The sequence below is a fragment of the Neodiprion pinetum genome, chromosome 1 (assembly GCF_021155775.2).
Source record: "Neodiprion pinetum isolate iyNeoPine1 chromosome 1, iyNeoPine1.2, whole genome shotgun sequence".
NCBI lineage: Eukaryota > Metazoa > Arthropoda > Insecta > Hymenoptera > Diprionidae > Neodiprion > Neodiprion pinetum.
In genome coordinates this window covers 19,010,398-19,037,850 of record NC_060232.1, presented here as the reverse complement: position 1 = coordinate 19,037,850, position 27,453 = coordinate 19,010,398, and the positions used below count along the sequence as shown (strand labels likewise).

At 38.1% G+C, this 27,453-nt stretch overlaps 2 protein-coding genes across 5 annotated transcripts in view; both read left to right on the top strand.

Annotated features, from left to right (window-relative positions):
- The window catches only part of LOC138190738 (two pore potassium channel protein sup-9-like), a 1,051,447-nt gene that overhangs the window by 331,035 nt on the left and 692,959 nt on the right, over positions 1–27,453 (top strand). The window lies entirely within an intron of this gene.
- LOC124224925 (uncharacterized) lies at positions 16,085–17,758 on the top strand. 3 transcript variants are annotated; one of them, XM_046637201.2, is made up of 5 exons: positions 16,085–16,262; positions 16,479–16,721; positions 16,789–16,964; positions 17,168–17,226; positions 17,507–17,758. In XM_046637201.2, the coding sequence occupies exons 1-5, from the start codon at positions 16,201–16,203 to the stop codon at positions 17,552–17,554; spliced, it is 588 nt and encodes a 195-aa protein (XP_046493157.1). In that variant the 5' UTR covers positions 16,085–16,200; the 3' UTR covers positions 17,555–17,758. The 3 variants fall into 3 exon arrangements, with proteins under 3 accessions (XP_046493157.1, XP_046493159.1, XP_046493160.1); XM_046637203.2 differs by having other exon boundaries at positions 17,168–17,282; XM_046637204.2 differs by lacking the exon at positions 17,168–17,226 and having other exon boundaries at positions 16,086–16,262.

Sequence of the window (27,453 nt, the reverse complement as noted above, 5' to 3'; positions counted from 1 at the left end):
CTTGGAAGCGTTCGACGAGATTTTACCTGACGTTGAGCAGCCTACGGTCAAAGGATTTCGGTGCGACATTGAATTCTGGAAGGTTCCGTTAGCCGTGAGAAAGACCTGCTTTGGCCATAAACGAATTTTAGATCGACAAACACTACTCGGAATCGTCCGACGTGTTTCGACTTGACGTTGAGCGGTCGGCGATCAAAGTATTTCGGCGCGACGTTGAAGTATGAAAATTTATGAAATAGACTCTTAACTAGCAGGACAAAGGTTCTGAATTAAGGCTTGATATCGATGATGGAAAATATTTTATTGGAAAAAAATTAAGATTACAGTCTTACATAGAATTCTTAATGCTAATATATGAGTGGGATCGCATGTTTCTTACTCAACGGTATCGTAACCATGCTTGAGACAATGGGAATGAAGAACTGTTCGAGTAAATACTGATCGGCTTTTGTATTTCAGTAGAAAATTTCGCAGTGACAATACGGTTTGAGCTGCACAATTTGGACGTAATATAGCATGATCCGCATAGTTTGAATTGGTATCGGACATTTCGTTGAATTGCTACAACGACGGTCAACTCAAATCTATCAAATCAACGACTTCAAATTTTTCACCCAGAATTTTCTGCAGCCAAATTTTCTTCTCCAAACCTTTCACGTGAATTGTTAAAGCATCACGCAGCGACACGCACTCGATGGTGAATCTAAGCTTCTCGAAAGGTAAATCACTACCTTCCCAGGATAGTCCATGATATTTCTGTGACAGCCACAAATTTTCGCTTTCAAATTGAGCGAGTAAAGAATTTCAATCGTACAAGGGTTCAAAGAGAAATATTGACGGTTTGGTATCTTCGTCAAGTGACATAACTGTGAACTCTTTTAGTGTAAAACCGGGACCCGGTCTCCTGAATCCTTGCACGTCGAATATGAACTCCATCGTGAAAAATACTGTCACAAACTTCATTGTATTTATACCTATTTCCTCACCCCACCACTCAGTAGATTATATTCAATTATACGATCATGTAAAATCAAGCAGTAGGTTATTTTTAGTCTCAAATTCGATACGAATATCTACTGGTCCGGATTTCAGAGCCTCGTTTTGTTTCAAACAGTAGATGAAAATCGAAGGTTCGTACTGTAGAAATTCACTCTTCATCAATAAAGGCTCGGGTTTTTTGCAGTAATAGGTGGCTTGGAAGTTTGCGTACATCTCGTACAGCAATGCAAAGTGATTGTGCCTCATGTCCAAGTTCCGGTTACCGTACGGATAATACTCGGAATTCAAGAAGAGCTTGACGTCAGTAATGTTACACTCATTAGGATGACTGGAATTTTTGCCGGCTTTGTTTTTTCGATTCGTTTAAAAACCGAGCGTTACAAATCGTGATTTCTCCAAGTGGGTGAACTTTTTCACAGTCCAAACGTGTTTCGTAGTTGCCGGTTGCGAATGATATTCGTACAACTCTCAACTGTGAAAACTCATGGAGACAGGTGTATCTTTCTCGATAAAATTCAACAGTGCGATTTTTCGTTGATCCGAGAGTTTCACATACGGTACTAACCAGTCAACTTGATGGATCACGATTCTAAAGTCTTAGTCTTGATTTTAAACGATGGCATTTAAATCACTTTTTGATCTTGTATGAATCAGCTCATGTTTCGCGTTAACGATGATCTTGCGATAGTCTTCAGCGAAGTCCAATATCATGCTCAAGGGAATAACTACATCCAAGTTGCCATCGGCATCAGTTAATTATTCCGTTTCCTGAACATCGAGCCATCCAGCATTTTTGATAAGCCAACTCTCACTAGGGTTAAGTGAAGCGAAACCCTTGAGCAGACTGCTCAGACCAACGTTTTTGCATTTATCAATCCCTATAGCGTTCAGTTCATGCCGTGCATCTTCGAACAAATGGCAGATGTCGTTATTGACTGGGGTTGTGATCGCTGCTGCAGTGCCGTCCGATTTAACCAATTTTTCAGAAATATGCAGCGAACTTTTGCTTGATAGTATGCATAAATCCTGATGCTGAACGGTGATTGGAATCTCATCGCTGTTGCTGAGAGTTGATGCATACGGATTGTGAGCATGTATTTATCTATACAGAACAATAGACTGTACCATATCGCAGATCCCGCAATGCCGAACAATGTTGTAAATTTTAAAATCTTAAGACGAACATTCAACTTGCTGCAGTAACAAATCGACAACCGCGATCAAATGATCAAAGCTTCGGAGATCGCCACGGGAAAAAACTTCGATACCATTTACGAAGATTTCAAAGCAGGCAGAGACCTGTCGATTCAAAATGCAGAAATCATTTCCAAATTGGACACCAGTCTAAGAGCATTGAAATATGAACGAGGAAAAGCTAACGCTGGCGACGGAACTGCATAAGCCTGCACGCTGGAATTACTCGCGTTGACGTGTAGACGTGCATGGCATCGACGAGGCCTGGCAGGCAGATCTTGTTGATAGGATGTCGTACGATGGACGAAACAAAGGCTACATTCATTTGCTTACGGTCATTCATATTTTTTCAGAGTATCTGTGGGCTGTTCCGATAAAAATGAAGTCCGGCGATGATGTTACAAAGGGGATGGAATCTGTGCTAGTTCAAGGACGGGTATCGAAAAAATTACACATGGACACAGCAACGGAATCTTACAACTCAAAATTTGAATCTCTTATGACACGCTATGGAATCAAACTTTCCTCCATGTACAGTGATTTGAAGAGTTTGATCTGTGAACGCTTTAATCATACGCTGAAAAGTAAGATGTGGAAACGGTTTAGTACGCAAGGAAGCTACAAGTGGCTTAACATCTTATCTGATTTGTTATCGGCTTACAACAACACCAAACACTGAATGATACGAATGAAACCATCGGATGTCACCGTTGCCAACGAAAGATAATTATGACGTCAGATGTACAAAGGGCTTCGAGCGATACGTACCAAACTGGTGAAGTTGAAAACTGTTCCAAAACAAATTCAAAAATGTCTTTGAGAAAGGTTATACTCCCAATTGGACGACGGAGATATTCACGATAAGCCAAGTAGACAACACCCACTATCGACTATCGAAATCAACCCATTGCTAGTTTCTACGAACAGGACCTCCTCAAGCTGAAACATCCTGATATCTATCTCGTGGAGAAGGTTCTCGAGAAGAGTGGAAAAAAATTATATGTAAAATGGTCAGGTATTGACAGTACACACAACAGTTGGATAAATGAATATGACATCTAACATTATAAATTGAATAAAGGAAATTTTTTTTGCAATAAATATGTCTTTATTTCACACCCTATATATACATGTATATATATATATATATATATATACTGAAACGATTCGAGTTTTGTCACGGTCCCCAATGAAATGTTTCGCGTCCTTTTACGGTCGCCAATGAAACAGTTCGAGTTCATTTATCCGCGGAATACCGCAGGGATTTCATAAGTAATATGAGAGGTAGCGCGGTGGTTTCGCACATACTCGAATATCGTAATAGTTTTAGGAATTTCCTGTCTCGTGATCGGAACGGTAGAATTCGGTCTCTGGACGCGGAAGGAAGGTGGAAAATAATTACTTGGTAATTCTTTGGTGAGCTCCGGGAAGAGGTTACTAGAGTTTGACCGTTTTAAATTGGTTTTCGAGAAAGCCTCAGAAGTTGTTTCATCACTCTCATGTGCAATGGCACCAGTGGAATAAACCCATTATCACAGGCCTTATAAACGGTTGAGGGTCAAACTTGTTCGGTGGTTGTGAAGCAAGACACAGAATAATCGCAATGAGCGATTTACTCGTGAGGCGAGAAATTTGTTTTCTAAGAGGAAATCTTTGAGTATTGATTATGGTATATCCCCAAGAAGTGGGGTTTCTGACAGGAAAGAATGTCGTGAATTTGATTTTCTTATAATGTTAAGAAATACTGTTGAGAGGTCGGAAGGAATTGGTTTTTCTTCTTTGGTTTGATAATGATTCGTTTTGCAAACGGCAAGACAGAATAGTATTGACGTGATAGCATGGTCGTCAGAAGGACGGTGTATGACGATGGGAAATCGTCATTGACAAGTTATTATTTGGTATTGACATTGATTTGTTTTGCAGACGGCAAGACAGAATATTGTTTATGTGGCAGCGTGGTGGTTAGAAGGACGGGAATTCTACGCAATTATGCCTTCGCCGATATCAAGACATCCTGTCGCAGTGCAAGAGGCTCTTAATAGGTTCAGGGGCCCTACCTATGGGTCAGAGGATTCCGCGACGATCACCGTACCTGAGTTTAGACGTCAGACGCAATGCTGGGCTTAGTTCAGATACGGCTTCCTAGTACCTGAGGACTTTCATTAAATGAGACGAAATTCGTTAAATACGTTGAATACCCTCCTTCGATTCAGAGTGGTCTTCGAGGATTCTCGCAGTGACGAGTCCACGTCTTGGGATCGTGAGTTGTGTCGACTGCTGGTTCCTCGTTGAGATGTGGTGCTCCGCCAAACAGACGTGCGGATGTGTCCTGAGTCGGACGAATTAGTGATCCGCTCGGCCTATGTTATTCGATAGACGATAAATGGATAAATAGATGTCGAGCCACATTTGTGCTCGACTTTTATACCTGCTAGTCGTCCAGTTTCGCAGATTTTGGGAATAGTGATTGGCCGTGCCCCTTGAAGAGGGAGCATGGTAAATCGCGTGGTTTGGTTGGTTAATTGGTACGTGGTGGGTCGAGTGCCGGCACGCCGACGAGGCGTCCCGTCACAATACATATATATGTAAATGAAGCTGAATCGTACACTTCATTCAAATTGAATCTACCGCGCAACGAGAGTTCTAAGCTATACTGCTCTAGTCGATAGGATCGTGAGAGAACTGCTCGAGTCGATTGAAGAGCTACAGAGGACATATACGACAGGTGCGAGAGGAGCACGAGAAAACTTATTGATGAATAAGAATTCTCGACCTCGTATATAATCTATTATAGAATCTTGGTGATCGGTCAATTAAGAAAACCTATTTTTAGTTAACGTTTCGACCCGGATATGTGCCCTCCTCAGAACGATTTATTTTTTAACTGTCAAGAATAACAAAAAGATTTTTTATAAAATAAATAATAGTACTAGAAGTAATCAGACTTAAATATTGTAGATGTAATACTCTTAGAGCTATTATATACTGTTGATTAGTAAGAACCTTATGATTAATTGAAAAAAGGATGTCTTTGAGTGTTATTTACCTTCTGAATTAAGTAAGTGGACTAGGATGTAGTCGAATTCACAATTACAATTGGTGGAGACAGTGTTCTTTTGAGTGACGGTAGACAATGTCAATCTTCAAGTTATTTTATATGTGGAAGTTGTGGAAGTTAATGGTTGGAAGTCATTAATTAAAAAGATTAAAGAACTATGTTTCTTCACAGTCAGTATGTCATTGTGTTAAAAGGTTATTAAAGAAGGTCTTTTGAGCAATAAAATTAATTCACAGGTGTCAAAGAAGTGGAGGTAGGCTCTTTATAATTAAGTTCCACATGTCTAACGAAATATTGTTGGTTGAACCAATTGAGTCAACAGGTGAATAACGACTGATGGGAGAAAACAATGTAATCCAGAGTGAAGGTGAACCTATTATAAACAATTATACAGAAAAACAATAAATATTTTGTGAGAAAAGTTATGTAAAAAGGACTGTATAATGGGGACAAAAAAATTTTTTTGTATGTAGTTAAGGTTAAACAATATTTGTTGTGTGGGCGGAGATTAGAGGTTTGTAAATATTACTTAAATGTTCAACATCTTGTCTAAGATTAACAGAATTGGTGTGACCTACAATGTTGCACATTTCTAATAACAGTCTTCTATAATAATTGTGTTCTTCACAAAGGATGTTTGTGTTGTCGTAATTAAAAGTGTGTTGTTTATCGATACTATGTTTCGTTAGAGCTATGTGACGTTCTTCAATCTCATGTACGTTGCGTTGGTGTTCCCTAATTCTAGTGTTGAGATGTCGACCAGTTTGACCTATGTAGACTTGATTGCAATCATTGCATGGTATTTTATACACGACATTAGATCGTTTGCCCATGGGGATCTTGTCTTTTCCTGTATCAAAAACTAGTTGTAAATCTTTTGAATTTTTTCCAACAAACTTGACATTATATTTGGCGAATAAGCGGTTAAGTGACTCAAAGAGACCGGATACATATGGGATGGGGATATATGTAGTAGCGGGTCTATTGTTATCTTCAGCGGGAGCAGAGTCAATATTATTTTTAGGTATGTTGTTGATGTAGGTGCGTCTCTTATTAATTTGTTGGTGTAATAGGCCATGAGGGTAATCATTCCATCTAAGTATATTGTATATGAGCGACAGGTTTTTTTCTGGAACTCTGTACTAGCTAGTTTGATAGCTCGGTCAACTAGGTTAATGATGGTGCCTATTTTGAAGGACAAAGGATGGTGAGAATTAAAATTCAGGTATCTTTGTGACCAGGTTTTTTTGTGAAACCAATCTGTCTTGATATTATTATTGTTGTGTATCAACAATACGTCTAAGAAACTGATGGCGTTATTTTCTTCTGTTTCGATAGTAAATTGTAATCTTGGATGGTACCGGTTAAAAATATTAAGGGTGTGATCTATTTTTTCGTTTGGAACGGCAGTAAGAATATCATCCACGTATCGAAAGTAGAACGGTAAATCAAAACCAAGATCATTAATGCAAGACGTTTCCAAGTCTTCCATGACCAGGTCTGACAGGATTGGGGAGAGAATAAGAAAACTTATTCTCACATAACAAAATTGAGGGAATAAAAGCTTTAAATGTTGTTTCTCTTTTCAGGTAAGATTCAAGATTAAAAACCCGATGTGAAGGATAAACATTAGAATTAAATAAAACAAATTCATTTCAGAGAAACTCAATTGAAGCATTATTTCATCACCACCACACCTCACAAGGCACCCATAAACATACATTATATAATATTATACATGTATAATAACTATTTTCCGATGCGGGTTATTAGTAACATATGATCACATTGTATTTCTATGTGAAAGACGGAAAAAACCTTGAATGATCAATAACTTATATGGATTGTGGAAGAATCCATTAATTTTCAATTTTCAAATATGCATAAAAATAAAAATTCTGAATAGTTGAATTTCTGCATTTTTATTGATTTTCGCCGTATTTACAGAAAATCCAACTTGAATTTGACATATCTTTAGTGAAATTTTCTCAGCTTTCGGAAAAAAATATTGAAAAAAATGTCGATCCATGCGCAATACCATAAAAACAGTCCTTCACATTTGAAACTCAATTTCGAGAGCTTTATGCAAGTTCGAGAAAAAAATCAATATTGTTTTCGAAAAGCTGAGAAAATTTCCTAAACACAAGCATTCTTAATAATATTTTTATTCTCCTATAAAATACCGAAAAGTTGAATGAAGAAAAAAAAAAATTAAATGTGATGAAATATCCCGTATAATTGCAGCCGAAATAATGGAGGAAAAAATCTAAAAAAAATTATGTACATGTCAATTATCGAGGACTACATCCTGGAATTATTTCACAAAGTTCCATGAATAGGTTATCCAAAACGTCGTCTCGAATTGGCGGTTTCGCTCCTATATACATATATGTTGAGACGTGGATTTTTCCCGTACCTCGATCACTTGGAGAAAATGTCCGAGAACTTACCGCGTGCACAATAATTAGGCGTTCCGCGATGTAAGCTGGATCTAAAACAATATCGCGAAAATCCGTTGGGCGCCTGGCGTGATTAACACGCCTCGAAATCGTTAATTCGCTAGACCTTGAAAATTAACTCGGTAGCTCAGTACCGCGGAGAGGGTAGGGGTAATAATTGGGGAGAGAGAGCGAGACCTTCGACACCAACACGTTATTTAACCAAATTAAAATAAAATAAAATAATATATTTCACGACAGCGATAATATCAACAATAGAAAGAATATTTCAAAATTCGCTCTTTGCGATTCAAAATCAAATACTCAGAACTAACAAAAAAAAAAACTAAATCTAGAAGACCTTTAGGCCTAGGTGCGCTAGTCGCTGCCTTAATAATAAACAATACCTCAAAAACCAAAAACAGAATCTGACCCAACGCACTAACCGCCATCGTCCTCTACTACATACAGCACTAATCGCCACTTAACAATAACCCACTAGACAAAAACTAAAACCAAAATCGTACTCGACGCGCTATCCGCGATCGTCCTCTACGAAATAAAGCGTTAATCGCCAAACTACAATGCTTACTCACAAGGGCAATAACTAAAACCAAACCTTAGTCGACGCGCTAATCTCACCTCTAGCTTTTCTTCGTAATTACGCCTGTCTCCACGGTAATCGTATGACTTTTATCGCAAGGCATCCGAACCACTGATATATATATACACTGGATTGGATTTAAGGACGTTCCCACCAAAAACACTTTTCTTCTAATATTTTCCAAATTTTGAATACACATACTTATGAGTGCCCTTTATGTGTAGGAATTTTTTAAAACCCTTCTTGCGGTGCTAAATTTTGAAATATTGCAAGTTGAAATTTACATATTTAACATGTGATCCCTATCCTAACCCCCATTGTGGCGCACCTTTTTTTTAAGTTACTACAGTAATTTTCTTGGAATTTCTATGAAAAACTGAAAATCACTAATTGAACATATAATAAACATGTTTCTCAAAAAATAACACAAAGAAGCGGTATTCATTTAATTATAAAAAATGTTAAAAGTGAGCTACTTTTCACTTTTTTTTCATTACTTGATCAGTGAGAAACAGCGACTTGGCAACGTTGCGTTGGGCGGAAAGTTCAAAATACCGTATAGGCGTAGTAGTTGTAAATAAATGTGAACCGCTCACAGATAGGTTAACTGTAGGCTGTTGTAAAGAAAAATGCAATTTTTTAAGTATATTAAGTATTTATTATAAATTATTTTTCAACATTAATACTCGTTATGTTAACATCATCAACAATTATAGATTCAAAAATATAATCAATCATATAATTTTCATAAAAACTATAATTTTATCAAGTAACACAAAATAAAACATTTTAGAAATATATTATTTTTTAGACGTAGGTATTTTTTTAATTTTCTTTTTTGGTGATTTTAAATTCTTAATCTTTGGCGAATTTTCATTTTTTAGGAAGTCTAAAACTGCCGTTAAAATTTTTTTATTTTTAGTTATTCGCACTTTGTTATTATCTAATTTTTCGCTAAACAATTGCACAATAGCATTTTCTCCACCTACTCTATAGATTTCCCTCAAATTATCACAAGAAATGTCATTTGAAGCCAATTTTTTACACATATTAACTGAAATAATATTTCTTAATTCGACTAACATTTTTAAGTTTACTTTAGTTTTATCTGAGTTGGATAACTCTTCCAAATAAATATTACTGTTTTTACATGCCTTTAATACACCACTTCGCAGGTTTAATGTATTAATTAAGTCTTGAAGTACCACAACGTCATACGCAGCGTCATGAAAAGATTCCTGATCATTATCAGGGTGTAAGAAGTCGTTGCTTAAACTCTCTAATTTAAATTGACCCGGTCCTTTCCTATCAACCAAAGACTTTCTGAACAATGATAAAGTGTCAGCAAAACCAACAATTAAATCTAAAAGTTCGACTTTAACATTCGTAATAGCTCGTAAGAGTCGTGGTACGTCAAAGCGAGCATTATGTGCAACTAATAAACATTTCTGTTGTCCATCGGATAAGCTAATTAAAAATTGTTGAAAAGATTCTAAAGCATCAGAAATTTTGAGTGTTACGACTTGTTTGTCTCCGTAGAATAAGTCTCCATATTTATGATGAAGTTTAGTAACTGTAGTGGCTGACGATGAAATTTCGGTCTTCGTGTGTACATAGATATTAAAAATTTTACAATCACAGATCGCTGCAATTTGTATAATATGAGCATCTGAGGCGAATCCAGTTGTTTCTAAATCAAAGTAAACAATTTTTGTTTCATCATCTAATGCAATATTATTATTATCATCACAGTGTTTACGCACGTAATTGTTTATTTTATCCATTCCACAATTACTCTTATAAGTTATACCTTCATGTCTTTCGGTATTTTTACGTAAAAGTTCTCGTTTCTGTTTTAATTCTATACGTCTTAATTTTTTTGCTTTAGACTTACTCATTGCCAATCGTTTTTCTCGTTTCATTTCACTTCGTTTAACATAATTGACTGTGTGAGATCCAGCAGGAATATTCAGTCTTTGCTTAATATTTATAATACTTCGTTCACCGTCATTTTTAGCGCAGACGGCGTCAGCTACCCTAATATCACAAGAAAAGCTAGTACTTAAACACTTGTTTTTGTGTGCTTTGTTTGCTATAATATTGTTAAAACTTTCATTGCCCTGACTTGAAGCGGCAATAGAAAATTTATGAGAGTTTTGTGCGTATTTATCGAACAAATGTAATAATTCTTCATACAAGGTTTCATCAGATAGGTTTAGAGCATGATTTTTACTTGGGTTACACCACTTTCCACAGTTTTCATGTCTGCTAAAAATATGATCCGGTATTTGTCTCAAATTTCTAGCTAAGTTTTCGGAATTGCCCTTATTTTGTGCAACAGCGTATGAAAAACACTTTTTTAAATGAGGAATAACATTTGTTTTATTTAACTCTCTAAACTATCGCGTAATTTATATAACTCTTTTCCAAAATTTTTGGTTAAATGATTTTTGTCGGCTAATTTATGATACTTTTGACCAGGGTTATCTGCTCTTACTGCTGCAATCATTGAGCTGTCTTCATCTCCTACAATAACACGTACTTGTAGTCCTGCTTCCTTTAAGATGTTGCTGTGATTAACAAGTTGAACTCCTGCATCAGCTTCCATTGCCTTAGCACTTCCGCAGAAGTTCAATCTACAATCATGATCATCTTTTTTATGCCCCATATCACATTTCTTACATTTTCTATTTCTAGTTGCGTAGTCTAGAATTTTTCCTGACAAGAAACCGATGATAGTGCTATAACCGTTCAAACTATCATAGCTACGCCCGTTACCGCGTTTAGACCAGCCCATATCAAATGACACAATGATATTTATTATTTCACCTAGTGTATTATCAAATAAATTTTGATTATCATTTGAGGAAAGCGTAAGGACATCTAACTGCGGGAAAATATCTTGGGCAATCTCCACTGGTCTGAAATAATAAATAAAAATAGTTGAAATAAAAAAATTAAACCAGATTTACAATTATTTTTTTTTTATTTTATGTAGACAATTCAATGCCGTGAAATTAATAGCAATACATTTTTTGTAAAAAATACAAGTATATAATGTAGATTAGTGCTTGTCAACTTATTGAATATTTAATTCAATTCTTGATCGAAATATTGTAAATAATTACAACAAGATAAAGTCTCTCCTTTATTTTGTGTAAAAATAAATGTTGTTGTATATTATACATTTACTGATAGCATAATAATTATAAATCACCAGTTTATGTATAATATTCAAATCCTAAGATATAAATTGAAACAAAATAATAACTACTTCTGCTTAATATTATATTACAAATAATTCATTCGTAGAAAATATAATTTTACAATTTTTCAATAAATTATATTACAATTTTATAAAAATCAGTGTTGAGAAAATGATTTATAATTATTATGATGATCAGCATCAGTCCATTGAACAGTTCAAATGAATTAGAATGGATGCTTACAATGTGTCACACAGCTTTTTGACATTTTTTATCACCAATTCTTTTTCCTCAGAAGCAGCTCGCTTGCAACTTTCTTTAGCTTCTAATTCTATTGCTTGACCAACTACAACTTCGTACTTTTTATAAATTTTGTCTATTACTCGAGGTAAATTGGCACAAGCAAGAATTTTATTTAAGCCAGTATTTCCAACACCGGCATGAATAGCCCCTGAAACATTCAAATAGTAAATATCATAAATTTCTTATAAAATAATTGTAAAGCTATTAATTATGTCAATTCAAGTTTTTTACTTTTACACATAAATAGAATATTGCGAATTCACTTACCTAAAACCACGGACATATTGACATCAGAAACACCATTGGTGGACTCTGCGGTATTAACATTATTATATCTGCCACAAGTATCACATTTTATCTTAAACTTTACGTGAAGTCCTTCTCTGTTATAGCCGTACATTTTTTCCATGTCTAAAAGACTGCTGCAGCTGGTGCATTTGAGGTTTTTAGCTAATTTTTCCAATGCAACTATACAATTCCCATCTGGAATTTTACATTGAGTAGTTTCATGCAGTGTTTCGAGAATTTTTGTTTTTTTAGCTTCTGACATAGCTGTTAGAGCTTTAGCTACTCTATCGCCTACTTTTTTTTTCACAAACCTCCCATTCTTCAAACGTGAAGTCATTATAAATAAATTATTTTTTAACTCCAAGATAAAAGTAACCTCAAAACATTAAAACTCTGTAGCACACGTCTCAGATATAATAATAATATACAGAAAGAGAATACAATGTTGCCAGATCTGAGAAACGACGCAATGGGTATATTTTTGGACTTCTGCGCACGTTCGCGCCACTGAAAATGTACACTGCACCTCAACTTTTTGTTATTGCATCATAGTATAGTTTACATACGGGGACTGTTTTAGAAGTTGAGGACCACTGCTAGGTGGGAACGTCCTTAAGGGGGCTTTCCAGTGTGACAGCCCGAAAAATCGCTGTTTTTCGCGATTTTTTTTTTTAAAGAAAAAATAATCTAATCGGTCTGGTTTTTTTTTTGTATATTAATTGGGTATTGAAGAATACAAAACAATTTTTTAAAGATCGATTTATTTATTAATTAGTATCTATAAAAATGATGAAACAATTGTTGCAGAAAATGCACTTGGATGTGGTGGCCACATTGGGGGTCACAATTTTGATCTGAGACAAAAAACACAAAAAGATTATTGATCGGTATATAATTGGCTTTCGTGCTATGGAAGCTTTTTTCTTTTTTTTTTTTTTTGCAAAAATGGCGCCGGTTTGAACAAAAAGTATCGATTTTAGCATTTTTTTTTGGCAGTTTTTTTTACAAAAAAATAGGAAGATGTCAAAAAAAAAAAAAAAGCTTCCATAGCACGATAAACAATGACGTTAAGAATATTGTGTAAAAAATTCAACTCGATAGCTTTAAAACTCTGCCCTCCAAGTTGGCCACCGTTTTGAAAAATGCTGTTTCGAGAAAAACGCGTTCAAAGTTTCAAGTGAGGAAATTTTAGGTAAATCGTTTACTTACGGTCAATCAGCGATGCCAGGTCCATACAATATCCCTTCTGCTTCTTCGAAAAGATCGTGCTCAATGGATTGTTCAATCCGACGAGCTGTCCTCGCCTCTTTGCTATCCAGGGACGCCCGGCGGTTTGCTTGGGTGATGCGCGCATTCTTGTATTTAGCGGCGAAATCTGCGGCGCTCGGCCCTATCGTGCATCCCATCGTCTCCAAAATTTTTAAAATTGGGTCGTAACCTTCATTGAAGGTGCACACAGCACACTGCGTAGCGATTTCTACTATCTGCTTGCCGCAGAATACGTGCTTTGGGGCTAGTTGCCACACACAGTGATTGAAGCTCTCGTTATTATTTTGAGTGTTCGCGCCCGTACATCGTTCTAAGAGATCCTCCGTTGTTAGATCATCGTAAATCGGTTTTAAAACTTGTTGTACGTCTTCGTCGAGTGCTGGTGGATGGGTGTACTCCTCTCCTGTGGCCTCGGCCTTGCGCCATTCGCACCACGAATCTTCTCCCGGAGGGCAATACTCATGCTGAGGATTTTCATCAGTTGAGCTTTTGTGATGAAATGTAGCCCATATGGCTTTCCTCATATTTTCCACGGAATTGGAATTTCGACGAACTGCCAAGCCATAATATTCCGAGAGATTTGTCAATAATTTTAACGTCAATTGCGCTCTTTTCGGTTCAACAGCAGTGTTTTTTGTTTGATTTTTTTTAGTTTTCGGAGAACTCGAACGAGATCCTTTTTTTTTCGGTTCACTCTCCATTGCCTTGTCTTCGATTTGATTTTTGGCCTTTTTTAGTTGAACTAACCTTTTTCTTGCTTCGTTTCCCCTTTTATATACTCGCTTTTTCACGTGCAAAACGCATTCCTTTTTTTTTACCGTCAAATCGTCACCGTACGGCTTGGCTTCTAATAACATCTTGAATGTTTTTGTATCGCCGTCTCCTATATAGAAACCGTATTTCGCGTTGTGCAATTCTTCTGATCTCTTGAATACTTCGATTATACCGTCGACTTCCATTTTTCCCGCGCTGCCTTCGTGATTGACGTTGCATTCGGATTCATGCGTCTCAGACCACGCCTCGTACTCGGTTGTTCCCTCTTGTCCTTTCCAGAATACACAAGCCTTGCAGAAGCTTGATTTGACAGCAACATCCAAAACTTTGTTGGTATATTTTCCAATCACGGACACGATACCCATGCGCGACGTGAAACCGCGTTTCGACCACGATCCATCACCGGACACCGTCAGAATATCGCCCCGATTTTCTGCTTCCAAAGTTTTTTCCTTCTCTTCGGTACCTGCTTTTTTCACGACGGCCTCGTATATTGATTTCGCTGCAATCTGCAGGATTTTTACGATTCCATAATAGGTGTTATTATTGAAGTTTGCAGTTAAATCCATCAAGGCGATAAAATTTCTAATGCCATTTATGCCGATGCCGACCAATCGCATGACAAAGCAGAAACGACGATTGATTTCATAAGCATTTTTTATCAAAGGACAAGAATCTATCTCGGCCGGATCTGGACACGAACACTGAACACAAATTTTAAAGCCCAATCCGCGAATCGATTTTTTAAAAAACTTCACGTCGCTATTACACTTTTTGCACTTCAACAGTTCCTGAAGAGCGCCGAAAACCAAAAAGAACTCCAAAATCACGTAGCTAAACGTTTGATCGATTCGGACTTCAAACTCTGGACTCTTTTTCAAGATTTTTGCTGCCGAAGTGCTCGCAAACGTTAGATTCGTTTTGATATCGTGTCGATTTGTTCCCTTGAAACCACCGGATCTTTTTCGTCTATTTCGCGGATGTCCGCTTCTCGAGCCTTTTCTATCCTGCCACGCACATTCCTCTTTCGTACATCTATCCATTTTGAATGTCGAAATCGAACTGAACGACGAGCAGGTAGGACGTACATGAACTTGGCTCGCTAATTATCGAAAATATGAAATCGGACTATTGCATAATTTGCCGTCAATTAGCCGGAAATTAGTCACGCCTTATTATTTTGTCGCACCCAATTAAAAAAAAAAAAGCGGATGGCGTGCTAAATTCTAAAGACATCCGGTTTTGTATTTGAAAATTGAGTGCGACAAAAACAAAAATTCGACGACTAATTTGCGGCTTATTTGCGGCAAATTATCAACCTAATCAGAATCACTCATGGTGCTCGCTGTGCGTTATTTTGGTAGTTGGCGGGCTAAATTCTTGAAAAATCAGAACGCCATCCGCTTTTGTTTTTGAAAATTGAGTGCGACAAAAACAAAAGTTCGACGACTAATTTGCGGCTTATTTCTGGCAAATTATCAACCAAGTCAGAATTACGAATGATGCTCGCTGTGCGTTATTTTGGTGGATGGCGCGCTAAGTTTTTGAAAAGTTAGCACGCCATCCGTTTTTTTTTTTTCAAAATTGAGTGCGACAAAAAAATAAATTGCGCGACTAATTTACGACTAATTAACGGCAAATTATGCAATAGTCCGAATTCACATTTTCGACAATTGGCGAGCCAAGTTCATGTACGTGCAGGTAGGAACGAGACAATAGAAATAACAGTCGCACGGGCAGACGGCCGACGCGGCAGCTGTAGCGCTCCGTTGCCTTCTACCAAGAAATGCTGTACAGTAACCGAAATAATCTGAATTTCGGCATGAAAATTTCAGGGAATATTCGGAAGAGTGTATACTATTCGATAAAGCAAAAAAAAAAAAATCGATTTTTTGAAAATTTCACACTGGAAAGCTCCCTTAAGCGTGGTGCCGTCGCGCCAATTGAACGGTAGCCATTTTGTACAGATTCTTGTCACTTCAGATATATATAAATATATACGTGATATATGTATGTGTATATAATCGATTGTGTTGGAAAATTACAGTAACAATTATTGAGGTAACAATGAGTACCTGCGTTTTTTGCAAAACAAAGCAATCAAAATATTGTGGGCGATCATTTCACAAGTGAGTATACAACGCTGAAGCGTTCTGCAAATGATAACTTGCAGAGGTTATGTCAGCATACGAAGTATTTACTAATTATATTTAACGAGTATTATAACGTACGAATCGTGTCAGTAAAAATTCACAATATTTGAATTATGAACCGATCTTATTATAATTGAAATTGAAAACTCGGGTATTATTGACTCAGGGATTAAATTATAATTCGATATGTAGATTTCCCGTGAAAGATGTGTTGCACCTTCAGCAGTGGTTAAAAGAAATGAAGAGGAAGGACTGGAAGCCAAACCGAAATAGCACATTGTGTTCGGCTCATTTTACAAACGACTGCTTTGATAGGACAGGATTCCTAATTACATTGAAAAAGAACAGTGTACCAACTATATTTGACAACCCAAAATCAGAGTGTTCATCTTGTCACCGATTAAGGGAATATGGACGTGGCTATTCATTCTTCAAGTAAGTACCGTTACTCAATGCAATATAACGTGTGAATTAATAAATTTAAACTTTGCTTGTTATGTAGGTTCCCATTGGATGAACCTGATATTATGAAGCAGTGGATCGCAAATATAAACATTGGTCCGTGGTCTCCATCAAGTGATAGCTTTCTGTGTTCCGACCACTTTGAACTCTCTTGCTTTCAGAAGAAAAGTAAAAATTATATAACTTTACGAAAAGGCAGTATCCCAACGTTATTTGGTAAGATCTGAAACTATTAATCCCTTTTAGGTCAGAGAAAACTCAGTGTGCATAAAGACACGTTGATGTGATGCACTATTGCGTCAATGTCGTCGAAGCGGTTAATTACCTACAGATTATAAAGTGCTCTGTTACAGAAAAATCGTGTGTGACACATTTCTGTGTATTTCCATTGTCGTTATTTATTAGTAACTTATCTGTAGGTGAAAACTTGCAGCAGACCGAATTTCAGGATGAATCCGATCGGCCCACCACAGTGAATGTAACCAAATTACATGAGCACCTACACATTTGTACCTGATTTGCATGCTCAGATATGTACATCTTTTTTATTTTCTTTTGATTGTGCTTGTAACTTTTCCTTCATGTGAATGGATTGTGGATTGATACTACTAATTATATTGTTGTGGCTTATCGCACGCAACTCTATAAAAATTCCTTAACGTTTGCAAGGAATGTTTTATTCTCCATATTTTTGAATAAAGTTTTTACTCACCCAATTCGATATAGTTTAATTCAAAACTTTTTTTACATGTCTTAAGCTCCACTTTGATGATCAATGGATGGTAAATGGATTCCCTAACGGTTGAATTAGTGTTATACAAATTTTTGAATAATCCGTATGAAATTCAGCCCACCATAGGATAAAGGATAATGGACGGAAACTTCTTAGAATTGAGGACTTCTTTTGAACATAAAGAAAAATCACGCTTAAATACAAGTTTTTCGTCATATTATTTAATGATCTTTTACATCATATAATTGTAAATAATAATATACCTTCGAAAAAATGATTTGTTCTTCATTTAATGTATCAAACATTATTTTACTCGTCAAAAACATTTTTGTGTGACGAATATATCGTTAGATTTAAATAGCATATTTTACGCAGTTCAAATCTAGCGCGCATTCTGTGACAACTTTCTGTACAAGATGGCGGAAATTCAAGTGTTCAATTGGACACACGAGCTTACACGTAGAGTATACGGTAATATCCAATCCAGTGTATATATATATCAGTGATCCGAACTCGATCTGTACTCGTAATTCCCACAAAGTACACAAATCGCCCTGCTAACCCGAGCACTCACGCACGACGATACGCGACCTACACGAGAGGTGACACTTTTATCTAAGCTGACTCGACTGGACCCCGTGCAGCGGAATTTGGCTGCGCTCAATTTGAAACCAGAGTGACTCGACTCTATACCATACTCAAACCAAATTCTACTCTCCGCGTCATCGCGAGAACTCAGGCTACGGCCATCAAACAAGGAGATCGGCAAACAAATTTCGAGTGCTACTCTAACTCAACGAGTAACTGGCCAACCGTTGATTGGTGCGCCGATCTAAATTGCACCCGAAATATGTTCGCAAAGAATTAACAGCGCTTACCGCTTCGCAGCCACACCAAAAACGTGCCATCACCATTCTCGGCAATGACGCACACAAAATACTACTTTCTTCACTTTTTCGCTTTTCTTTTCTACTCAACCACAACGCTTGCGAACTGTCACCAGGAATCAAGTGTCCAGCTTCGCTAATCGGAGCCGAAATTCGAACATGCCTCGAACATAGGCGCTATCAGTCGTGCAAAATTCTTCCGATCACATTGGTGTTTTCTTTACGAAATTCTAATAGCCTAACTTATCGCTATCGTTAACTCCCGCTGTTGCGGAGCGTTGATTGGCTGTCTAATTCTCCAGTGTCCTGTAGTTCGACAGTGGCGTGGTGACGACTCCGCGAGGTTGCCTGACGTCAGCGTGGTGAGGGGAGGCTACGTCTAGCCAACGGGAGTCTCGTCCGGTCTGGTTTCCCTCGCGGCAGAGCTCTATGTTGGCGTTCTCTCAGTAGCCTCGTGTGAGTTTCTCCTCTCGTCGCGATCCGTCGCGACTGTGATCCTATAACAATTTCGAATTTGCCGCCGATCCCGTGTATGATGTCGCATTTATTCGAAACAAAAAAAAATAAAAATAAACAAAAATCCTGAAAAGTCGTATTCGCCAGACTGTGAAATGTCCCCTCTCAGAGTATCAGATGCGTGACCTTTGTCCTGGCGCTCTTTTACGAAATAATTAGCGGTCTGATCGCGGGATTCCTGATTTCAAGTTAATATGTATATTGTAACGTGGCATTTCTGATGCGCGCTCCAAATGGCTCCCCGAACCCTGGATGAAACTTGAAATTAGGAATATATATATTGAGTATGCGTTATTATTTGACGCTATTATATCTAGACGTTGCAGATACCGTCGCAAGAGGTACATTTGAGACATGTGTATGTGGCTTGTTTACGAGTGTAACTCACAATCAGTACACTACTATATTGAGTCATTTAGAACGGACCGAGCCGTCCACGACGTGGGTTCCCATCATGCTTCGAAGGGTTAAGAGTAGGTTGCAGTAAACATTGAAGGGCCGCGTAAGTGCACAACGGAATGGTTTCTTGGTGTCTAAAATTGAAAAATTTTATAATCTTGTCCTCTTCTGTTGGTAAAATAACTTTGGTTTCGTTCAAATTCATGCAATCAACTCTGTACTTCAACAAACATCTTTCATATTGAAAGTGTGACAGGCACGTATCGCATAACCAAATGCGAGCAAAGTGATCAAAAATTTTTGATCTTGTTAATCGCGATAAATTTCAAATTCAAGCAGAACGATGTGTTACTTTCTTCTCATAATTTTCCATTTCATCATCATCGTCGTCATCAATTTCAGTCTCCATCACTAAAAGATGAATTGCAGGTTTATCAGACTTGTTTTGGCTGAAATAAACAAGTACAATTTCACTGTGCTTTTTTTCCAGTACATTCTATGCCATAGGCGTTAATTGAAAGTTCGATAAGTTTTAAAAATTTTGGAATTTGATTCAAAGACTTCGGAAAATTCATACCATCGTACTACAGCACTGAGCTGAAATGCGGATACGAAGTGATTTAGGTGGGATTCTTGTTGGCTGGAAAGAGGGCTGCGGTGACCGACCAAAGAAAGCAATATGAGTGGCTGTTACTAATGTTGATGACAGCCTTTTTATCTTGAATATCCTTAGGGAGTGGTGTGTATGTGAACACACCTCCTCGTACTTGTTATTATTCACAGTCAAATTGATTATTTCGGTCAACGACCAGCCAGAGTTTTCTTCTTGGAGATCCTTCACTTTGGCGAACACTTTTTGCTTCACGTTCTCTCCAAAACATCCGTGTATGTTCGTTGGTTGGAGGATGACTCGATTTTCAGTATCAAGAAATTCAATTTCTTATGTAATTTCAGGGTTTTTCGTCACACTGAATTTACGGGACCAGACACAGTTCGCTTTTAAACTTCCTGCCTTTTGCAGCATCTTCTTCGTATTGCAATGACGAGGTGTTTTGCATCTTCCAAGAACCTGCTCAAAGCTTTATGCCGCAGATTGATTAAGGCTTCCGTTCTAATAATGCAGCTCTCGAAAGCTGTCTCCAAATGTTTTCACCGTACTCGATCACTTCTTCGTCGGCTTCATAATCCGTCACCCACTTTTTGAAATTGTTGAAATTTAGCTGTCAATAATTTTAAAATTCCAATTGTGGTCAAAATTCGTGTCATCTGTCCGATCGTTGAGGCATTATTTCGTAAAATTTGATTCACAAGTCTGATATTTTGGGTTTCAAATCGAATCTACTTTTGAATCTCTATCGGTGAAGATTTCTTCCATGTTTGTTTTTTCGTTTTTCGATCACACACTTGAAAAAGCTGTAGTTGCAAGGTTTGCTTCAAAATGACTGCTCTACGCTGACATGGCCTATTTTATGGGTAAACAACAACGTGACTCACACATTGTCGAAAATTCGCGAACAATCCTATGCAATATTCTTCAGCGAAAATTTCAAGATATTTCTCGAACGAACCTGCAGCGGGATTTAAGATGTTAGGGCAGTTCTTCGAACTTGGCGAAGAAATTTCGGACGCCACACGTACAAGAGAGTTGTGGTAGTGAACTAATCGCTAGTGATACATGGAAGTATGATTGCTCAGTAGATGGGGATATTTCACTTTGCCTACGGGAGTCAGGTTCAGGATTTCGAGGCCTACGCATTAGCGCAGTAGGTCAGAGTGAGGCAGAGGTAATTCGCCAATATAGTAAACTTCTATCAAGTACCAAGAGTCAGGGTGTTTCACAAAAATTATGTCCTTTTAAACTTCACCACCTAGTTCGATTAAATATTACAACGTTTCATAACAGCCCCACGAATTCTATGTCAAATTGAAACCTATAGTTTTATTCAAAAAAATATTTTCCATCATCAATATCAACCGTTAATTCAAGCTCTGTCCTGCCAGTCAAGAGTTTATTTCAGAAACTTCCAGAATTCAACGTCGTGCCGAAATCGTTCGATTGCAGGCCGTCCAACGTCAAGTCGAAACACGCCGGACAATTCCGAGAATAGTTTGTCAGCTTAAATTCGTTCATGGTCGTTGCATTTGACTTCCAACGTCGTACCTCCTCCTCGAAACCTCTCGATCGTCGGAGAATTTTCTTGAACCTTCTGGAAGCTCAACCTGACACGTGCGAAGATTCTCAGTGGAACGCCCGAGGATTCACGGAGTGCGCTCCGTAATGCAGTTACTCGATCCCGCTCAATGAACATGGTAACCGAGAGCGCTATTTTACTGGTAAGATTAAAACCTACGGTAACTGATAACTAATTTGAAGCACTTCTTACCGACGAATAATGCACGAGTGTTAAAAACTGCGGCAATTTGGGGGATTTTTTACCGAAGACCATGGTCACTTGGGAAATTTCTGTTACTGACGATCGATCGGCAGAGCACATTCATCCTACGAGGGGTGGGGAGTAACCTTTAAGGGTTTGCATCTGGGGTGCATGCCGGTAAGGTAGGTGTTTGTATCCAGAACCAGCATAGCTATACTACTAACTCTAACTCACCAGATTAAAGTGTGCAGACTCTGTGAAGACTGCGGGAATGTTTCGACGGTGGCTAATCTACCTGAGTCAGCGATATGTGTTGGAACGCAGTTTTGGTGGTTCTACTGCCAAAGTCTGTGAAAATGCGGTGACGATAGTTCAACCTGCCCGAGCCCATGATCCAAGATTAGGCTAAATGAACAGGGTGTTTTATGTAAACGTAACCTGTGCCTTTTCTTCCCTATTGAAGAAAAGATTCTTTCATTTCTTTCAATAATGAAAATTCACTGAAATAAAGGACACGACAACTCTCAATAACGACGTTGCACCCGCCAATGGCTCTAGCAAAATCTCGAACGTTACAGCACACTATGGTGATCCTTATTCAAGGAGTTGAATAATTTTTTCCGTGTCACTCGCCCAATAGACTCTCAACAATCCAAAAAAAAACCCTGATTATTTTAGAATTTTATTTCAACTTCCGGTATTCCTCTCTCCGGTAATTTTCACGTGACAAATCTGAATCAAACGGAGATTTATCAAGTGTAATTAGCTTGTTTCAAATTTTTTCACTTTTTCTGATAGCTTTATTTTTCTATTATTTCCAGTGGATTTATGATAAAAAATTGTAAGAATTGCGTCTTACGTACAGTGTACTTAACACGCGATTCTCAGAAAAAATATCCTTGTAAAGAGCTAATTACACTTGATAAATCCCTGTCTGATTCAGATTTTTCCCATAAAAATTGCCAGAGAAAAAGAATGAACTGTAAAGTGATCATAAAATCCTATGTTATTCTTATGGCTAAACAAAAACCTTGCGGGGCAGCACAAGGAGTAAAGATTAAAATCTGAAAACATTACGGAATTTTTTTTGAATTATTTTCAGGTGAGTTGGGGGACTGCACAAAAAAAAAAACATAGTCAATAATGTGAATAAGGACCACGCTCATGTACACACCAACTATGGCAATTGTATAGTCGAAGTTCCTTTATTTTCAAAGTCGCCTCGTGATTCTGTATATTTAATTTTTCTTGGATTTTTTCTTATGAGGGATAAAGGTTGAAGGTTTTGGTTTCAAAATAAAGTACACTCGCGATTTGAGCCATCGGATTTTTGTCGTTTATTGGCTCTTGTGGGAAAAGCCTTGCGGCATAAAAACCCACGACGTTTTATGTTGTTTACGTTTTTTCCTTTGTCAAGAAGCCAGCTTGGTCCGTGCCATTGCAATCCTCAGTTTGCGTTTGATTTTTTGATCAGAGAATCGAGGATCGTATGGCTGTTCACCCGCGTTCGGAGAATCTGGAACCATACGACCGTTCACCCGATCGTTTCGATTATTGAATTATCTCCCTTCTTTTGGGAAGCCGTATGTGAGAGAGCACAGGACTCTCTCGCCTTGGTGTCGTTGCGCGACGGACGACCGCGTCTTACTGACTATTTTTACGTGTATTGCACGCTCGCTTCCTCGTTCATTGGAGATTTGGCATCCCTGTTGACGCGAGTTGGTCGAACGCGCTAACAACCGAAAATCGCCATGGCCCCGGACGCAAAAGACTCGTAGGCACTGAACAGTAATTCCTCAGGCAAGTTGAACAACGAAATCTATTACATAATTTCAGTTTTTATTTTATAGCGAGCGCTGTCACATCGCAATTGTTCACGCTCAAAGTTATTAAGTCTAGAATTTTTGTTAATATTAAACCTCATATGTTACAACATCTACAGCAGTGTCATTAATGTCACGGTAGCATTACTGAAATAGTTTTTGTAGTTGGTTGAAGTTCCTTTGCTGAGCCCCCAGGAATCTTAAGAAAATGATGTTGCTGGAACCTGCAGGTCACGTTCAAAAACGCCTGTGAAACTCACATTAACGTCGTTAGATAATAATACACATCTTGATAAGTGGCAATGGTGCCCACACAGCAAAAATACGTCCAAAGTACGTAGTTAGGACATCTCGACAATTGTCTCGTGATAGCATTGGGATCGTCCCATGGGACTCCCATACGCTCTTAAATGTCCGCTACGTTTAACGGAATGAGACAGTCTGACTGACGTCATTACGACGTCTAAAGGTTTGCTTATAAGCCATATCCCCAGGACGTCTCTTAGACTGCTAACACAGTAGAGTGAAGACATCGATAAGACATTATCGAGACTGCATTAAGACGTCCCTAAGATATTGTTAAGACTATATAAAGTTGGTATTAACACGATCTTCAGACTGGATAGAGACGTCCATGGAATATCATTGAGACTACAAAAAGACGCTTACGGATTAGATATTTAGACTGGACGAGACGTCCGTTGAACTTGATCCGGATTGTATCAAGACGTCCATGGAACATCATCGATACTGTAAAAAGACGCTTACAGGATAAATATTTAGACTAGATAGAGACGGCTATGGGACTTAATTCAGACTCTATAAAGACGTCTATGGAACATCATCCAGACTACAAAAAGACGCTTACGGGACCGACATCTAGACTGGATAGAGACGTCCATGGGACTTAATCTAGACTGTATTAAGACATCCATGGAATATTACCCGAGCTGCATAAAGATGCTCGTGGGATACTGTCTAAACTGTATCAAGACACCGATGGGAAATCAATCAAATTGTGTTAAGACGTCAATACGACCCATGGAATAGAACGAAAAAGGGGCGTTCTCATATGTACATTTTCAGCGGTATACTGTCACAAGTATTTACCTAATCTATATAAAAAAATTTATATAGACTCCTCGGAATAGCGCATATGTGTACTCAATCTGAAGTCCAGTTATTCAAAATTGAATAACGCACAATAATAGCCGACGAGACATACGGATAATGCTCGGGTGGACTCAACTAATATACCGATGAGATACACAATCAAAGCAATATAAAGGTGAGAAGTATACGCACGAGACCCTCCTAAACAGACGATATTGGATTTAATAATTGATGAAGTACACACAAGTATATTAAAAAATATATAATTTGTATATTGCACATACATAGAAACAATTACACTCTCAGTCTTTGCCCGACAGGATTCGTACTTAATATCAACTAATAATATTAGATATGTATTGTAACGCTAAATTCTGATACCCTCGGAGAAGGACTTACCGTTGACACTTTGGCGCGATTTTCCACTTATTCAGAATGTTAAACTATAACAAAATAAATTATGTCGGGCGCCAGACGCGTTAGCGTCGATTTGCAAACAATAATAAGAATCAATAAAAATAACATGAAACCGTAAAAAAAAATAAATAGGTCGGGAGAAGCGATACAATGCAAGAATTTACTTAAACTACACGTCACTGGGCGACGTGATCTTTCCTAAGTTGCACATGACGCTACGAAAATTATTATTCTGTCAATTAGACACGAGAGAACTTTACTGCAATCAGTAGTAAACAAGGTAACGATAGCTCGGTAGATAATACGACGAATTCACCATAGATTATAACCAGTACGAAAGATTGACATTCATTAACAATTCACAAAATCGGTAGCGTAAACGATCGACTAGATAACTTTCGGTAGAATTATTCATAAACGTTAGAATCAATAATTTATAACGATTACGGACCTGAGGAATTGAACAATGAATTCCTAAACATAACTTTTGAGAGAATACAAAATACAAAATTATGAAAGAGTAAGAAATTTGGAGAGTTCTCAAAATAAAGAAATACACTAAATACACCGCAGTACAAAAGAATCAAGAATAATACGCAGAACTTAACGTAACAAGATACGGAGAAAAGAATAACAGGCAGAAATAATATAAAATTGCCAATAGCAATAGAAAGAAGTTGCGGTAATATTTAGAGGCTGATTCTACGCTCGGTTGTACTCCAAGGAACTCGATATACGATACAATAAGCACAAAAATAAATAAAAATATAATAAGCAATAACAGAAATAAAATATAAGGCACACTAGTATTACAAAAAAGTATGGAATGAAACGTAAAGCCAATAGAGCTCAAAATACAATAGAAAATACAGAAGCAGACTAATAGAAATTCACAAATAATCAGAAAAGTTATAAATACAAAAGAATTAATTATTCGGCAGTTACGAGGTCGCTCAGACACGAAAATAATTAATTACTGAAATCATGCAGTCACATGGCGGCTTACCGCAACTCTAATCCGTGGACCATGATTCACACAAAACTGGCATCGCACGATGCAACCAAGAAACGATAAATACGATATTAATGACCGAAATCATGCAGTCACACGGCGGCTTATTGCAACTCTAATCCGTAGACCATGATTCACGTAAAGCCGATAAATACCATAAGAAAGAATAGAAATTATGAGCAACTTCGTAACGATACAATACAGAGGCAGAAGCCTTACCTCACTCGATGATGTCAGGCACACAACACTGAGCTTAATTTAAATAAAACTTATAATGACCAAAAGAAAATAGGAAGGAAGGAAGGAACTTGAATTTACGGAAAGAATCTATCGGCAGAACAAAACAATAATAATAATGAAACGGTAGCGGTATAAAAGACGATAGGAACGATAGAAACGATAACGATAAAGGAAGAAGTGTCGATAGCTTGAATCGGGAGGATGTAGAAATTCGTTGATGTCACCCAGCAGGTCAAGCGTAGAATAGAAGGAGGTCGGAGTTCGGCTCGCTGATCTCGCGGTTGCCGTGAGGTGATTCTTCTTCCCTTTGATTGGTTGGTTGACCCCCACCGCAAATAGGCCATCCCCCTGTGGCGAATATTGGTTACGGCGTGGTCATGCGTTTTCGAAGATTACCGCTAGATGTGGCGTAATGTGCTGCTCGTGATTTCGTCATTGACACCAACTCGTACGATTTAATAGCTGCTTCAGTTTACTGTCCAGGTTGCCTATCATCGGGGACTTCTTTGACAGAGGCATACAAAGGGTGCCCCTCTCGGTCAGAATTACCGAGTGGAGAGTGACACCTCACTGTTCACTTTCACCGGCTTTTCTACATGCAGTAGCCGGCTGCCTATACCCGAGGTCGTGCAGTCAGACGGTTGGCTAAACCGTGGACCACGACTCACACAATTAGTCCTTGCCGACAGGAGGGCTGCGTCAATCATCGGAACGATGGCTTTATCAATCTGGACGTAGTGGTTTGGGGTCGGTCCGGCACCAGGCTGGTAAGTCGGAAGATGGCAGGCTATGGTCTGCCCTTCACGCCATCCTCACGGCACCCGATAGAGCAGGTGGCTGGTTCCTCCTTGAGGAGCGGTGCCCTCGGCCGTCGCGTCGGGAGGATTTTTATCTCCCTGTTCACCGGCAGTCGAGGCGATACGGAAGGTTCGGGTGGATGCTACCCCAGGTGTATAGAAGTGCACCAAGGTAGCCAGTATAGTCTGGTTAGACCGTCGGTAGGCGAAGTCGTCGAGAGCTGGAAACGGTAGATATCGGTCCCTCGGTGGTCGGGATCGTTGTCGTCCAAGTACCTTATTAGCGTGCGCCGAAGCGCGAAATACAGAATTTACAAAGAATGAATTAGTTAAAAGTAGTTATTGCGTATTTTGTATCGAGTTCGGTTAGAGTACCTTGCTGAGGACGCATAA

Coding starts and splice junctions, on each gene's coding strand:
- LOC124224925 (XM_046637201.2), top strand. CDS start 16,201: ATGAGTACCTGCGTTTTTTGCAAAACAAAGCAATCAAAATATTGTGGG. Junction 16,263..16,478: donor TGTGGGCGATCATTTCACAA/GTGAGTATACAA, acceptor TTCGATATGTAG/ATTTCCCGTGAAAGATGTGT. Junction 17,227..17,506: donor ATCGGCCCACCACAGTGAAT/GTAACCAAATTA, acceptor ACATGTCTTAAG/CTCCACTTTGATGATCAATG.